Below are 15,822 nucleotides of genomic sequence, written 5' to 3'. Positions count from 1 at the left end.
TTCCTGGACTTAAAAACAAAAAAAAAAATTACAAACAGTGCTCATGACCTTGCAGTTGCCATTGCCAAAACTAAATGCAGAGAGAAGTGCTCCTCTGCCCTCCCAGGGATTCTGCATCCGCGGTCACCGTGAGACAAAGAGGTGAGGTGGACCAACGTCTGAAATCAACACCTCGGTAGCGGCTGAGCAGAGATCAGGGCGGCGGGAGAGCAGCAGCAGTTTTTGAGAGTGAAAATCCGGATCAATAGCTCCCTCTCTGCTCCCCGCTCCCCGTATCAATAAGGACCTCTGCCAAGGCGCAGCGCGCACTCCCTGCGCGGCCGACAGAACGTCCCAGAGCCGCGGCCGCGCAGCGCCGAGCAGCGCCCACCGCGCAACCGGCCCGGCTGCTCCCGCGCTTCCCCTCCGTTCAGCCCCGCGTCGGAGTGAGGCCGCGGGGACTTCGCACCCGCGCGAAGGGAGTCGGGGGGGCAGCGCTGCGCTCCTCCGTGCGCGGCCGCCTTCTGCACTCCCCTCCCCGAGGCAGGCAGGGAGAGGAGCGGCGGGGCTCCCCGCACCGCAGAGGGACCGCCGGGGAGCCGGGACGGCGGCAGCCGCTTGGCTGGCAGCCCCCGGCGGGGAGCCCGCCGCTTCCCGCGGGGACAGGCAGCGCCGACCCTGCTGTGTGACAGCCGGGGGGGGACGCTGCTGCCTCGGCGAGCCTGGCTGCGGCTGCAGCGGCTGCAGCCATGTGTTTCTCCGCCTGCCTGTGACACAATAACACGGGAAGCGGTGGGGGGGATCCGAGCCTACCGAGGGGAAAAGTGACCTGCCCCGCTCAGGTGAGCCGAAGCGGCGGGGGGGTCCGCCGCTGCCCCCTCACCCCCGGCGACAAGCTCTGCAGCCGCGGGGGGCGGGCGGGAGGCGGCCCTGGCAGCTGCCAGCGGGGGCGGGCGGCGGGTCCACGGTCCCCCCTCACCCGGCGGTGCGGTGCCCGCAGGCCGGCGGCGATGGAGGAGGGCATGAGCAGCATGCAGCAGAAGGCGGCGGAGCTGGAGCACATGGCCGAGGTCCTGCTCACCGGCGAGCAGCTCCGGTAAGCGGTGCCTTCCCCTCGCTTTGCCGGTGACATGTACCCGGGGGTCAACAGCAGCCCCCCTGCAGGCGGGAGGGGTCTCTGAGGGGCGGAGGGCGAGGGTCTGTTCTGCATCGGAGCACCTGACCTGCGTCCAGCGCGCCGCCGGACTCCGGCACCGCGTTCCGCAGCGAAGAGGAAGAGAGGAGGTGGCAGCCGGCGCTCCGAGCCCGGGGCGGTAAGTCACCCCCTCGGGGGTCTTCTCCTCTGGGCACCTTTGCTCCCCTGCGTGGGACAGGAGGCGTCTGGGGAGAAGGCTGCTGGATCCCTTAAGGGATCAGGCGACGCAGAAGGAGAGGTGCGTCTTTAAAGACTAAAACAAACAAACAAACCTCAAGCGATAGTGTTTCAGTGCTCCAGCGAGAAATAAGCAGAGCGCAGGGAACCGCTCCCGCACGAACTCCGTGTGCACCCCGGCCCCCGCCGCCGTGCGGGCAGCGACCCTGCAGAGGTGCAGCTTGTTCTAAAGGCTTGTTTTTATTTTGCATCAGCTGGTCCCAGCAGATGGAAGGGGATCCCTACAGTTAGCACCAGCAGTAATTAACAGTGCCGTGTGACTGAAGTTGCGTGCAGCACAGAAACTGTTAACAAAAGTGCTTGACTCAGTTTTTATTTTTTGTGGTGTATTTAGTGTGCCATCTGTACCCGTACACTACAGAGGAGAAAAAGGGAATTTTAAAGCTTTCGGTTTGTTGATGGAATATCTTGTGATTCAGGAAGAAAAGTCCTATTGTAATTATGTGTTACGTGTGTAACTAGAAAGAGATTGTGAAGATATTTTCCCAGTAGTTTTTGCTTAAATTTTCTTCGAATTTTTTGCTGAAATGCCAGATAAACACTGCAAAATGGTAGAAATGTTGCTTGATTTGAGAGGTGCCATCATTGCTGCTAGTACAGATATTGACACTGTAGATGTCACATGTAGATGTGACACTTGAGACATGGTTTAGTGGTGGACTTGGCAGCATTAGTGTAATGGTTGGAGTTGATGATCTTCAAGGTCTTTTTCAGCCTAAACAAGTCTATGATTCTGTGATTTTTACTGGTCGCATTCACATGACGAGGACCATTGCCACCTTTTGATGCACACCGGTGATATCCATGTTTGCGGAGTAAAGGTAGTTTTAGTGGTCTGGCTCCAGAACACACCAGTGTCTGTTCCAAGTCTGAATTTCCTCTTCAATGTAGCTAACTGGGCTGACTGGGTGCACTGGCATGGATGTTCTGCAGTGTGGACTTAGTGCCCAGTTGATCATCCAAGTCCCTGATAAGAATCCTGCTGTTCCTCATTTCTCTCATTAGAAGTTGAAGATTCAAGGATAATACAACATTTCTATTAAGATCATGTTAAGTCTATGTATCTCATAGTTAAATGTAAAAGCACAAGCTTTGAAATCTTTCCCTAAGGAGAAATCTGAGGAAACTTCAACAAATCTGGCTCCTAGAATCAGCTCAGTAGTCTCACAATCAGGGGTGACATTTGTCATCTTACTTATTAAGATAATGAAACATGGTGCTGTTCTTGAGGAAGGATGATCTGCAGATACAAAATAATTATTCCCCATCCTGTGAAGTCACCTATGGACATTCCTTTGGAAATCTGTATGAAGTAGCCTAGATCTCCTTGGTCTGTGCTCTTATCAATAGCCCAGCCTGCATAATGTCTAGTTACTGCTGAATGGGGAGATCTGCTCTTCCAGTGACCCTGTTCCTACTCCCCACTCCTGTTTTTGTAGTCCCACCTCTTCTCTTTTGTCTGCTCATGTACTTATTGCACTTCTTGGGAGCAGATCCAGCGTGTCAATTCGGTGGGCAGGTTAGTTTTCTGAACTGCTGACTGCCAGAACCCACAGAAGATTGTTGCTGGGAATGTGGAACAAGGAGCAGGAAGAGGAGGTAGTAGAGGAGAAGCGAGACCTCCTATATTGGCAGCAGTGAGCTGTTAGGTCAGCTGGAACTATCTCATGAAACTGCACCCAAAATTGTCTGTCTTCCCCCAATTTTTTGTTAGCTTTGCTCTGTTTCTCTGTTGGGATACTCTGTGCAAAGGGTTAGTTTTCTTCAGTTTTCCAGACTGTAAAAGCAGCAAAATATGCAATAGAAAACTGGCTGGTAGCCAAGTTTTAGACAACCCTGCATTTAAAGTTTCCCTTTTCCTGTCCAAGATAAGTGTATAATTGTTAAGGCTAAATGAAAACGTGGAGGGTTTTCAGGATCAAAGACAGGCTATCTCAGCAGCCCTTGGGGCAGGCAAACAGATGATAGGAATCCAACACACACATGCACTCAAGGAAAATACTGTATGCTATTCTTAGTGATACTTGCAAATGCAAGATAAGCCCCCAGCAGGAGTGATGCAGCCAGACAGGTGATTATGTGTGTATTTGGGTGAAAGTGCATATGAGCAAGTGTTGTATACTGCAGGATGAACACATTACTTAGGAGTAAAAGTGTAAAACGAAACTGTAAGCATGGTGTTGCTTACGTAAACCCAACCAAATGTAGGTACTTAAAGCACTCTCATACTAGACCAAACAGCACATGTCTAAACTCAAATACTTATGAGAGCTGCTTGATTTAAATTCCTTAAGGAATTCCTGTTGCCTGTCTCACCCCAGCCTCACGTGTTGCTTCATAGCCCCCATTCCTGTGGCCTGTTTGTTGCACATCTGTCTCTCTCTGGCAGGGACTTCTTCATTCAGTGAGGGTTGAAGTCATCTGAGTAGCATCTTGATAAGCCTGGCTTTGCACGCTGGCAGTGCTGGCAGTGGGGATGGGAGGCCTGTGCCCCCTTCACCTCCTCAGGCAAGTGCATGCTGGCTAAAGGAGGGAGAGGAGGAGCCCAGAGAGTTTTTTCTCTGTCCTTGTCTTTGTCCTTGTAACTGTTCCTTGGTTACTTGTGATCCGTATTTTTCCTTTGTGAAGTCAGGAGCCTCTGCCCCGGTCTGTGCTATGTCAGCTGGCACCCAGGGACCTGGCTGCTGGGACATTCTGGGTCTTGACTTGAACCCACCAGCTTCAGTCATGGTGCGGTTTAACCCCAGCTGGCAGCCAAGCCCCACGCAGCCACTCGCTCACTCACCCCTGGTGGGATGTGGGAGAGAATTGGAAGGGTGACTGAGAGAACTCATGGGTTGAGGTAAAGGCAGTTTAATAGGTAAAGCAAAAGCCACGAACGCAAGCAAAACAAGGAATTCATCCACTGTTTCCCGTGGGCAGGCAGGTGTTAATCCATCTCCAGGACAGCCAGGCTCCATCACATGTAACAGTTACTTGGGAAGGCAAAAGCCATCACTCCAAATGTTCCCCCCTTTCTTTTTCTTCCCCCAGCTTTATATGCTGAGCATGACGTCACACGGTATGGAATATCCCGGTGGTCAGTGGGGTCAGCTGTCCCAGCCGTGTCCCATCCCAACCTTTCATGCACTCCCTGCCTCCTCATTGGCAGGCCAGTACGAGAAGCTGAAGAGTCCTTGACTACTTAGCAACAACTAAAACATCCATGTGTTATCAACATTCTTCTCATACTAAATCCCCAAACCAGCACTATACCAACTACAAGGAGGAAAATTAACTCTATCCCAGCTGAAACCAGGACAGGTAATGAGCAGTGTGTGGGAGATGAGGCTGTGATGTAAATCCTGGTCCATAGCTGAGGTGATTTATGGAAAAAGAAACAGGATTTTGAGCTATGTTTTAGCTAACATGGTTAGTTTTTACATCGAGTAGTGTCCTTTGCCTCTCTATCCAGTAGCTGGCTGAGTGAATGTCTAAGTCTTTTGGTTAATAGAAACATATTTTTTGAAGTGAAGTCTTCTGAAGTTTGTCTCTTGGTAAGCCTTTAAATTATCAGGCTGACAGCCAGGAAACAAAGCTGATGATTTCAGCAGCATGGCGCTTTGGGACGGACCCTTAGGCAGCCTCTTGCTGTTGTGCAGGACACGAAGAAGAGCAAGGCAAGAGCTGCGATGGGCACAATCCAGCTGCAGGCTCTCCAGGCACCGACAGCCCTGCAAGGACAAACTGCTGGGGCTCTGGCTGCTGCCTGAAAACCCAGCTCTACCCTCTGTTCTGCTGCAGCTTCAGAGACCCTATAGCTGTTCAGTGGTGAGCTCTGTCTTTGAGGATGGCTGCAACAGAGCCGCCCTAAAGGGCTCCCTAAGCTGCAAGTGATGAGTATGGACCTGCCTCCTGAAGAAACTGGGAGTTGTGCTTGAGAGGAGCATGGGGCCTTCAGCTTCCTTGGGACTGAGAGGGCCCTACGAAGATTCTGCCTTGCTACGTTCCTTCCTGCAAACACCTGTCCAGGGGCAGCCCTGGGGAAAAGCATGTCCCTGAGCTCCCTTGGTCTGACTGCATGTGCCTGAAGGAAGGTGTCACAGCCTTGGTGCTTTGGAGAGTCATCGCTGGAAACCCAATAACGAGGATGTATAACGCTACTACTGAAGTCAATTAGAGTTTTATCCTAAGCAGAACAATTTCAAACTCGTTTCCCTCTCAGTTGAAGGCAACACGTAGTGCCACTTTCAGCGCAGTTTGGCAGGATCCAAGTATCTCTTTCTTGGTTGGAGCATTAACTTAGGGCTGATCTTACCTCTGGCAACCAAAAGCAGTTTCAATGGGCATGTTTTGAAATACTTGCTGGCTGCCTGGCTTTCAAGTCAGGGGTGTCTGAAATCTTCTTTCTGTGCTAATTGTTTCTTGATGCCAGATTGTCATCGAAATCTGGTATATTTTCCAAGAGTCCCAAGTCCCTCATTTCTTGCAGAAAATGTGCCTAATCATTCAGGATGTCTTCAAGCTTCAGTTGACCAAACAGCAATATTGAAAGAGCACCTTATTTTCTTTTTTTTTTTTTAATATCAGAAATTGTCATTATGTATATGGTGCAGCAGGTGTAATTTGAATGACATTTAATGCCTCTATGGATTTTGTATACCTCTTGATCACTAGTCATTGCAAGAAGAAACACCTTTCCCGATTTACAATTCTGTTAAATAGTTGAGTAAATCATTAGGAAACTTGTCAGATGAGCCAGTGATTTTGATAGAATAATCCTAATAATTCAGCATCTTCTTTCTTTCTGATTAGGGAAATATGAGGCATGTTTCTTAGAGATTTTTCTTTCTTTTGGAAGAGACAAAATGCAAGATATGGTTCAACACAAATTTGTTTGCCTTTTTGTCAGAGTTTGTATGTGAGTTTCATCTTACAAAAGAGGTTTTACATGGTAAAGAGCTGTATGTTTTGAAGCAGGAGAAGCCAAGACCCGTTTTCACTGGTTTTCCAAAGGTCTCACTTCAGGAAAATTATCACTTTAATAAAACGTCTCAATATATTGGAGTGCATAACTTTCAGAGTCATTAACTTCTGCAGGATTATAGCATCTGCAGGTCCATATATTTATTTATTTATTTATTTATTTATTTATTTAGAGCAATATATAGTCAACCTTTTTCACAGTGGTAGGGTTCAAAAGTTCATTGGCATGCTAAGGTGCAAAGAACTCAGGGCACATAATGATAACAGTTTCTAGAGAAATGTAATCAAGACAGCCTTAGTGTTAGTGTATTGTTATAATATTTAAAGATATAAACCATATAGTTACATAGTTTATGAAATGCTATTACTGTGCTTGAAAGTATATTAACAGTGTAATGATGCGCTACTAAAACTGTGTAAGCTTTTACGCTAAAAGAAACATAAGGATTTAAGATACAGAATTGTCTAGAGGTCACTGTCTCCAAAGTCAGGTCCTGACCAATCTGCAGATACTAAACAAACATATATGCCATTTTTAGAGATAGAATTCATTAAGATGAGATTTTTTGATCCGCCTAAGCCAATCTGATATTGTACTTCCACCTAAAAGGCTGATGTGCTTTTCCACCTCCTGCACCGTGTTCTTGCGACTTCCTTAGTTCTTCTCCAGTGGTTGCGTTTCCTTTAGCCAAGAGCTACCAATTGGACTAACCCTGAAAAGATAGCTTTCAGTCACTTGAGAAAGCTCTTCTCTGCTGACTTCTTTGGGGAGATAGGACACAGGAGACTATATCATCAGCTCTTTGCCCAGATCATTTCACTTTCCTTAATTTGTTTTCCAAAATAAAGCATTTTCACATTTCTGTGAAGTTCTGCCAGAGTTAACACACTGAAAGAAAAGCTTTCAAAGTGAAGGTGAGTAAAGCTGCAAAATGACGTGGTTTGAAATCAAGAAGGTTCTCGCTAACTCTACCCTATCACAAGACTTTCAATTATATGTTTTAATTAATATAAATTCTTTTAATTTTATAAAAAAGCATACGGTTCTTAGGTTAATATATACATTTTTTCTAGAATCTTTGATACCTAATGGACCTTCTTTTGTATTTCAATCTTGCCTATTTATGCTAATTTTAATGACATCGAATCCCATATGTATATATGAGCATGTATGCATGAGCAGATATATATATATAGGTATGTATACATGATATATGGTATATGTATTTGTGTATTTATATGTATATGATTCCTGGTCCAGGAATCTCAGTTTCTCATGTCTTTCAGTAAAATTTGTGGTTATGCAACGTTTCTGGAAATTAAGACGTAAGGCTTTTGTTTGTTTGCTCAGTTCTTTCCTTGAAGCTATGCCTTTTCATAATTTAGTCATTCCCATCAGCAGCTTTTCTCAAGCACAGCTCAGAGATCAAGTAGTTAACAACGCGTGTGCAAATAGCGATCGCTCTTTTGCTATGTACACAAGAAGGCGGGTGTTGTACGAGTGGTTTGTGCTGTATATTTTATGTATTCCATTCCAGATGGAGTCAATCATTAACTTTCGTCTCAGGTTAGCAGAGATCAGAAGGCAAGCAAAGGATCCTGGAAGTACGAAGCGTGTGCAAGGGTACTTTTTATTTATTTTGTGTTAGAGGAACTTCCCAGGAAGAGGTAAAGGAAACTGTTTTGATGTTGATGCTCATGCAGGGAAGGCAGAATTAAAGCGCCAGAGGCAATCTAGCTTTGCAGTTATTGCATGTTCCCTGCTTCTGTGAGGGCAATCCCGGTAGCCTGGCATTGTGACAGGGAAATCCTCCTATCACTTGCCATTATTACTTACTGTTTGCCTAGGAATTTGAGCTGTTTATCAAGTCCCAGTATGGGTAGGCACTGCATGCTCTGGAGAAAAATAAAGTTCTTGCAACACAAATCTTGGCTGCAGTTGGGAGCGGTTTCTTGCAGCAGCAGCAGGCGCTGGCTGGCGAGGGAGGGTCTGCGTGAAGCCGCCAAACTCGGGGAAACAAAGTGAGACTCTGTTGGGATTGGGATTTCTAGATTGGGAGGTCAGACAGTGAACCCAAGAGTGGCATCCTGAAAGCACAGAGGAAACTACTTGCCATGAGTGGAGCTGCAGAGGTGGTACTGTGTGTGCCACGGTGGGCGGGGAGCTCTGGGCACCGCCTTCAGAAAAGGGTCTGCGCTTATCTCCCTCCAAAGTCACATCTGTGGAGTGACAGGCTGGATTGAAGCCATGGGAGAGGCCCACCACCTTTCACTGTTGGATAAATGGACAAGGTCTAGGGAGGAATCTGTGCTTCTCATTTCAGTTGAGGTATTTATTTTATCTATATGCTCCAGCACTTTTTGAAGTGTAAAACTTTAAGAATTTCAGTGTTTTCTGTGATCTAAAACTTAAGAAAGTGAGGGATATTGTCACAGTAGCAAATGTTAGCCTCTCCACAGTCCAGCCATGTTCCTGACACCCGCTTCTTCATCCCCATCACTGCGTATCCAGCACTGCGTGCTGGCTTGGCTGGCAGCTCTGGGCTTAGGGTCTGCTCTCAGAAGCAGCCGTTCCCTCCTGAGGCTCTGGACCTTCCTATCTTTCTTGCCCCTTATTCTGCTTGTATTATGGTTGTGTTAGCTCTGTTGTCTCTTCCTGGCAGAACAGACCTGTGTGAGTTCTTTTGCTAACTGAAAGATACTTTTTTTTTTCCCTGTGTTGAATGCCAGGGTTGAATATAGTCATATCCTCACCATAAACCTTTCTGGGAAGAGTTTAAATTGATGAGGAACTGGCAAAGGGGATGAAAGGCTGGGTAAGAAGGAAGAGCTAAGCAGGTTTGGTTCGTGTACATGGTCCGTGAAGAAAAGCTACATCGAGGCTATTGAGATTAATAAAGACAGAAACTGCAAAGCTTCAGGTCTCAGCAGAACCACTGGCATTCGCAGAGTGAAGGATGCACTTCCCATGTTAGTCATGGGTTGTTATTAGGTTTGTTTTGTTTTGTTTTGTTTTCTCTTCAGCAAGAGCAGAGCATGTAAACCATATATTTTAAACAATTTTAATTGTAAACCACTGGAGTCAACTACATCTTAAACCTATTTGAACACAGCCTCACAAGGATCCTTAGTTACATTGGTTTGATTAAGACTATTGGCATTATAACAGAATGGAGAGACAGATTTACAAAAGCAGTTTTCCTCCACTAACTAGCAGAAGGAAAGCTGAGAAAGGATTTTTAATCAATTTCATAAATATCAACAACAGTCATGACTTGAAATTTTTAAAATCTTTTTTAACTGTTTAGAGGTTTTTACCTTTCCCGTGAATCCTACATTTTTTCTGTGACCTTAGGGAGAAATGACCGTATTGTGAATATGCTTTTGTTCCCTGCAACAGAAAGAATGAAACTGATCTCAGAGTAAAAGAAAAATAAAATATTTAAACCTACACTGCCTGGAGAGTGCTATATAGCAGGAGTGGAAGTAAAATGATGTGCAATCTTGCTCCTATATTTTTTGACAACTCTGAAGCATTGAGTCGCATGGAAGCATGGAGAAAAGGAGAAGATAACCCACAGAATGTGTCACAGGCTCACTCAGGCTCTAGAGCAGGGCTGTCAAACTCATTTATAACTACTCTTACATTTATACAGTCCTAAAATTATATTGGGCCGTTTGTAGGCAACTGTGAGGCTGATGTGGCCCCCAGTGAAAATGAGTTTGACACCCTTGCTCCAGGGAAACCTGTGAAGCCAAAGGAGCCTCCTCAGGCAGTGGTCATTAGCAGGTGTGCTGCTGGTTCCCTCTGTTTCTGTTCCTCAGCTCGGCTTTTCTTCATGGCACAGGTGTGCAGGGAGCCAGGTGTGCCTGGACCTGGGGACGTGGAGAGGGGCTAAAAGTTTGAAAGGCTGCAACTTTGAGCTAGCACTGCTGCTGAAAGCAGTGTTCCTCTCTTGTACCCACACCGACACGTTTCTGCCTCCTGATTCCCTCCCCTGTGCTTCCCTTCCATTGAAATGGCCTAAACATCTCTGGACCATCACCAGTCAGTCACCTACGCTAGAGGAGAGATCAGCAGGGCTGATAGTTTAGTTGGATCATTTCTGCAAACCAGTTTACCCCACAATCATAAAAAAAGCTTTCTTTGAAGAAGTGTGGAGGGGGAGAAATGGGTGCTGGCTTACCCCGTGTCACTGAGCTACGGTTTAAGGCTGTGGTTTTGTGATACTGCAGATCTGGCTGACGGCTGCTGCTGCCCCACTCTTATCGCTCTTGCACTGCGCACTGGCGTTCGTTTGGGACCAAAAGTTCAGGGAACTAAAGCAGCTGAAGCCAAATAAGAAAAATTTAACTTTCTAAACAGGCTCAGCATGAGGTCAGACCAGTGCCAGTGCTGGGGTGAGGGGGCTGGCAGAAACATATGGTCAAGGATGGAGAGAGGGAACGGTGGCAGCAGCCACTGCTTGGGTGTACTTGACCACCCCCTCAGTGCTTAATTTGCTTAAACTCCACGTGGGTCAAACATTTGCTGGATTCCCATTAAAAAAATTCATACTCCAGTAGAACACAGACTATGAAAATCATGTTGAGTTTAAGTGCCAGTTGCACATGTTGTTACCAGATAGGAACAGAAACTATGTTTGCAATTTGCCTAGATTATTTATCTTTCAAGGTTTTTATGTTTACTTTCTGCACTTTTGTCAGAGTATTGTGCATAAAGAGATACAAATATTGATATTTCATGTGTTTTGAAGTTTGTATGATGTAATTTATATGACCAGCACATCACAGTGCTACCAATATGACAGCACTACTTCAGAATGCAACCCACTGTCTTAATTATCAGCCCTATAATTTTACAGTCTTCATCATTTGCTTCTTAACAGTGTGTCAATCCAGTAAATGCATTCAGATCTCAAAGGTGCATTTACAAATGATTAAAAAATATGCCTGATTTGGCTTGCTAATTCAGAGCAAATATAGAAGCTGGTTTTCACATAACAAGGCCATAATTCTGCCTTTCCTTGCAACTGTGTGGGTGCTTACTGGGCTGCCACAGCTGTGACACAGGGATTTGCAGGGAGATGGGAGTTTTCTGGTTTCTGTGGAAAATTGGGGCTGTAGGTGATGCTTTGGGTTTCACAGCGGTGTTGAGGCAGCGTGTCTGGCTGCTGCTGCAGGAAAGGGTGGCCTCTTCTCACCCCTTCTGTCCATTCTTTGCCTGTTGTCTGTCTTCTACTTACCTTGTGCCAGCTCCAGAACTCATCAAACCTTTCCCTGAGTGGATTTAACTTACTAACTTGGCAGAAGTGTAACCTAACAAGGAGAAAGGGTTGTTTCCTACCTGGTTAGTGACTTGAAGTGATTTACACAGAGGGTCAGAGCCAGCACAGAGGAGATACTGGGGTGGTACAATGATGGGATGTGGAGGAGAGAAGAAGAGCAAAGAGAAGGAATACGGCGCAACAAGACTTTCTCCTTTTGGTGGTAGAGATGTTAGAGAAATTCAGCTGCCTATGCCTCATTTTGACCCAGACCATAGCCTTGCTTCCAGTCCTGGAGCTGGGATGCTGCACTGGTGTGACTTTGAGCCCAGGAGATGCTCACATGGGTTGTGGGTTGGAGCAAGTTTGCATCCCACCAGCCACTCATCAGTGGGTTGCCAAAACCCATGTGCTGCTGGTTTACAAAGAATAAAGAACCAATTTATACTGGGAATCCCCAAGTTCACATCCCAGAGCGTAGCAAGTCACTATGCAGAAGCAGCAAAGACAGTCTTAACTCCCACATCATTTGGTCTAAATGTAAAACAAAGGGAGTGCACACGGATACAGACACAGAGGTATTGTGGCTGTTTTGAAACAATTCTTGTCACTGTGGTGACCAGACATGCAGCTTCAGCCCAACACCTGCTTACGTGTCAAGTTTTTGGTACAGATCATAGCAATACTGGGCAGGATTTGGGGGATTACATCCAAACACCTCTGTGGCTGTTGGGGTGAGGATACCTCCTGTGTATTAAGGCAGAAAGCATAAAGATGCTCACTTGAAGTCTTAAAACTGAGTGGCGAAACTGGAACTAAGTGGCCAGTCAGGACAAAGCCAGTAGCAGCTGAGAGACGATGATAGCGAAGGTGGGATCTTGAGAGTGAAGATAAGCACAGTAATACTGTGTTTGATGTGACAGAAGAGAAGGCAGTGGAAGGAATCAATGAGATGGGCAACATGATTGCAATCAAGAGCTGTGGAAATTATCTTTCCAAGAGCATTCCAGCTAGGTAAGTGCCAGACAAGATGACATTTGTCAAGGACAGTGCACAGAAGAAGCCTTGAGGTATAAGATAATAGGGAAGGAGAACTTGGAACAGAATTTGAACTTTCTGGGCGAGAGGTATAGCTGTTCTGGAAAGTGCATTGTATGAGGAATCTGCAGAGACCGAAGTTCTTCTGCTGATAACTAATTAACACTATCATATTTATACTTTATGGATCTTATATAATGTGCATGGTTCGGGAAGATTTTCCCACCCCCCAGTAACACGGCTGCCATCTGGCACAGTGGCCTTTGACTTGGAGCTGTGGAGATATATGTGGGTTCGTTTCGTTGCTTCTCTCACTAAGGGCCATTGCCAAAACGGGTATATTGCCGTCATGTTTCCATTAGCATTCAGCTGAACTGTCACACAATCTGCTGGCTTTGTGTTTGCGCCACTTTCTTGTGGACTGGGCCAAATGAGTTTAAAGGCAGCAGTTAAAAAGAAGTGTTAGCGTGTTGTATCCATTGCTCTTCACAATGTTACTTGCGTCTTCAAAGCATTTGGGCTGCTTAAGGCAAGCCTGTGTATTCCTTTGTGTTTTCTCAAGCCTTTCACAGCTCTCATGTAAAAAGCAAACCAAGTGCAAGACATAATTGCAATATGGTTCATAAAAACAATTATTTTTAATTTAATTCCAATGAATATTGCAGAATATCCAGAGGAAACTGAAGCTGTGAGTGTTTGTCTGAGGAATCGGAGTCCAGCACACACTCATCCTCTTTGGGAGGAGGATCTGACCAGCACATGTCCAACACGTCACTCAAAGTTAGCATTGCAAATAATGGAAATTACTTCTGAAAAGTTATTAACTAAGCATTATTTATAGTGTTGATTGTCAGCGGTGGAACAATTTCCTTTAATTTTTTGCAGAAAAGATCCTTGTCTTGATAATCACACATCCTTTTTTTTCAGCAGCATATAATTGTATAGCTTTGGAATCAGGGTGATATAATAGGAAGCTGTTAATTGTTTCCTGATGCTCAGGATGTAATTAACTTATACTTTCCCCTAGATGAAATTAATTTATTTTTAGTAAGATGTAGAAAGAGTAACTCCTAGCTTAAACTGCTGTTTTGATGCTTGGTCAGCACGAACAGAGGGAGATTGTGATATGAAGAAGCTCAAAGTATCATAATACACAAATCCCCAAAGAGATTGTACAAATACCATTTTGAGGATTATTTGGGGCCAGAAACTTAAAGACTTGCCACGGACAATTAAAGTATTTTCAAAACTAGTAGCATGTGGACAAACGCAGACCTTTAAAGTCGTTTGGGAAATTATAGAAATAGATAAGTTTAAATTAATAAATAAATCTGTGTGATGAGAAAAATGGCTGCATAGTAGGAGCCACTGGTATCATGCTGCTGCTTGTCTAATTAGACAAGGCAGTGAAAGTAGGTTCTTAATAGCACACTGAACAAAAGAAATCAAACAAGGTTTATAAAATGCTTATTATCTCAGCCTTGATTTATGCAAAATTATGCAATTAGCTAAAATAGACAGCAAAAAGATGTCTTCGCCGAAGAATGCATTGACACACTGAAGTAAGCCCCGAGGAGGGCTGGCTCTCAGGGTGGTGGGTTTGGAGGATGTGATGTACAAGGAGATGCTGAGGGCTGAGCCTGCTCAGCCTTATGAAGAGGCTGCTCAGGGGAATCTTACTGCTGGCTGCTGCTACTTAAATGAGAAGGTGTAGGGAAACAGGACAAGAGGCAGTGGAAAAAAATTTACAAGGTAGTTTCTAATTAGATGTTTGGAAATAATTATTCACTGTGAGGGTAAGTAAAAAATTGGAATAGGGGTCCAGAGGAGCTCAGATATATTAAAATCTTGCCTGGACACAACCCTGAGCACCTTGTAGTAACTGGACATGCTTTCAGTGTCGATTGGACCAGATGACCTCCAGAGGTCCCTTCCAACTTGAGTTACTCTATATTTCATGAAGGCATAGTGTGATGTCTCCTTTAAGCTGTGGTGGCTGATATCATCATTTTGTTACTGGCTGGTAACCAGAGATTATTATCCACTCATTTGCACTGGTGAGAGGGCTTGTAAGAATACTTCCTAACCTATTTCTGTGCAAAATCAGCTGGGTTAGTTTCTACAAAGGATGTGGTGGTTGACAGTACCACTCCTCTCACACTGTCCAATTTTCAAGCAAATATAAAGACTATAAATGTATCCATTTCCAAATGAATGCCCAAGAACTTTTGAAATCTCTGTTTCAACTAAGGCTTTTATGAACGTGAGAAGATGAGAACCTGATTCCCTTGACCACACTTGTCTTAAGTCAGGCCAGAATTTCACCCCAGATCATGAGAGACTGACAAGATGCCAACATCACAGCTCTTCCTGCCACCAAGAGAGCTTTTCAAGGTGTATGTGAGGTTTTCTGTAGATCCATTTCTTAAGAACTTTGGGGACAGAAACCAAAGAGCACACACTTGGGACATACTGGTTTAAATCAGTCCTTGAAGGGTGAGAACAGAGGCTGAGGGCAGTGTATGGAGCCACACATGCTGGAAGGCCAGTAGATCGTTTTAGTGCCAGAAATCCTGCTGGCTCTGTCATGTTGGCATTGCAAGAGGAACAGTCATCTCAGGGCAAACCACCTGCTCCTCTGTTCTCACTGCCTGCACGGCGATAAAACAAATGGATTGAGCACTCTCAGATCCTTTCACACAGCGCACAAAGGACCCAGTTTGGGAGATTATTTGTGTGCATAAATTCTTGGTTTTCCATAGTCCCACAGCTCCAACTTTGCTTGTGGAAAGTGGATTTTCAGTCCTGCATTGAGGTATTAGAACTGTTAGCACTTTTCTTCCCTTGGAGGGACATGTCTCATCCGATAATTCATTTGGAAGGTAGTGAGGTATATTCCCTTGCCTTTATACATGTGATCAAAGATGCGATTAAAGCAGGCGTGTGCCCAACCATTATCCCACCCTTTTGGAAATAATTGTATTTCTTTCAGTATGCACAAAGCAATTAGATTTGTTGCTTTCTCTGTATGCCATTGTGCTTTACCACAACACTGCAAGGCCTAGATCCTTTAAAAATGTTTCATAACAGGAGGAAATCCAATCATTTTAGGTTTCTATAGAGTGGTGGTTTTTCCAAGTG

At 45.2% G+C, this 15,822-nt stretch overlaps 1 protein-coding gene across 1 annotated transcript in view; it reads left to right on the top strand.

Moving 5' to 3' along the window:
* The first annotated feature begins 404 nt into the window (after positions 1 to 404).
* The window catches only part of DEPTOR (DEP domain containing MTOR interacting protein), a 75,868-nt gene continuing 60,450 nt past the window's right edge, over positions 405 to 15,822 (top strand). Inside the window, exons 1-2 of the mRNA XM_082046577.1 lie at positions 405 to 821; positions 980 to 1,075. Coding sequence (XP_081902703.1) covers positions 990 to 1,075 — 86 coding nt within the window. The 5' untranslated portion in view covers positions 405 to 821; positions 980 to 989. The remainder of the gene's footprint in view (positions 822 to 979; positions 1,076 to 15,822) is intronic.

The sequence above is a fragment of the Streptopelia decaocto genome (genome assembly GCF_964273445.1).
Source record: "Streptopelia decaocto genome assembly, chromosome: 2".
NCBI lineage: Eukaryota > Metazoa > Chordata > Aves > Columbiformes > Columbidae > Streptopelia > Streptopelia decaocto.
The sequence above is the reverse complement of the archived record's forward strand: the minus strand, read 5'-3'. Positions and strand labels throughout refer to the sequence as shown.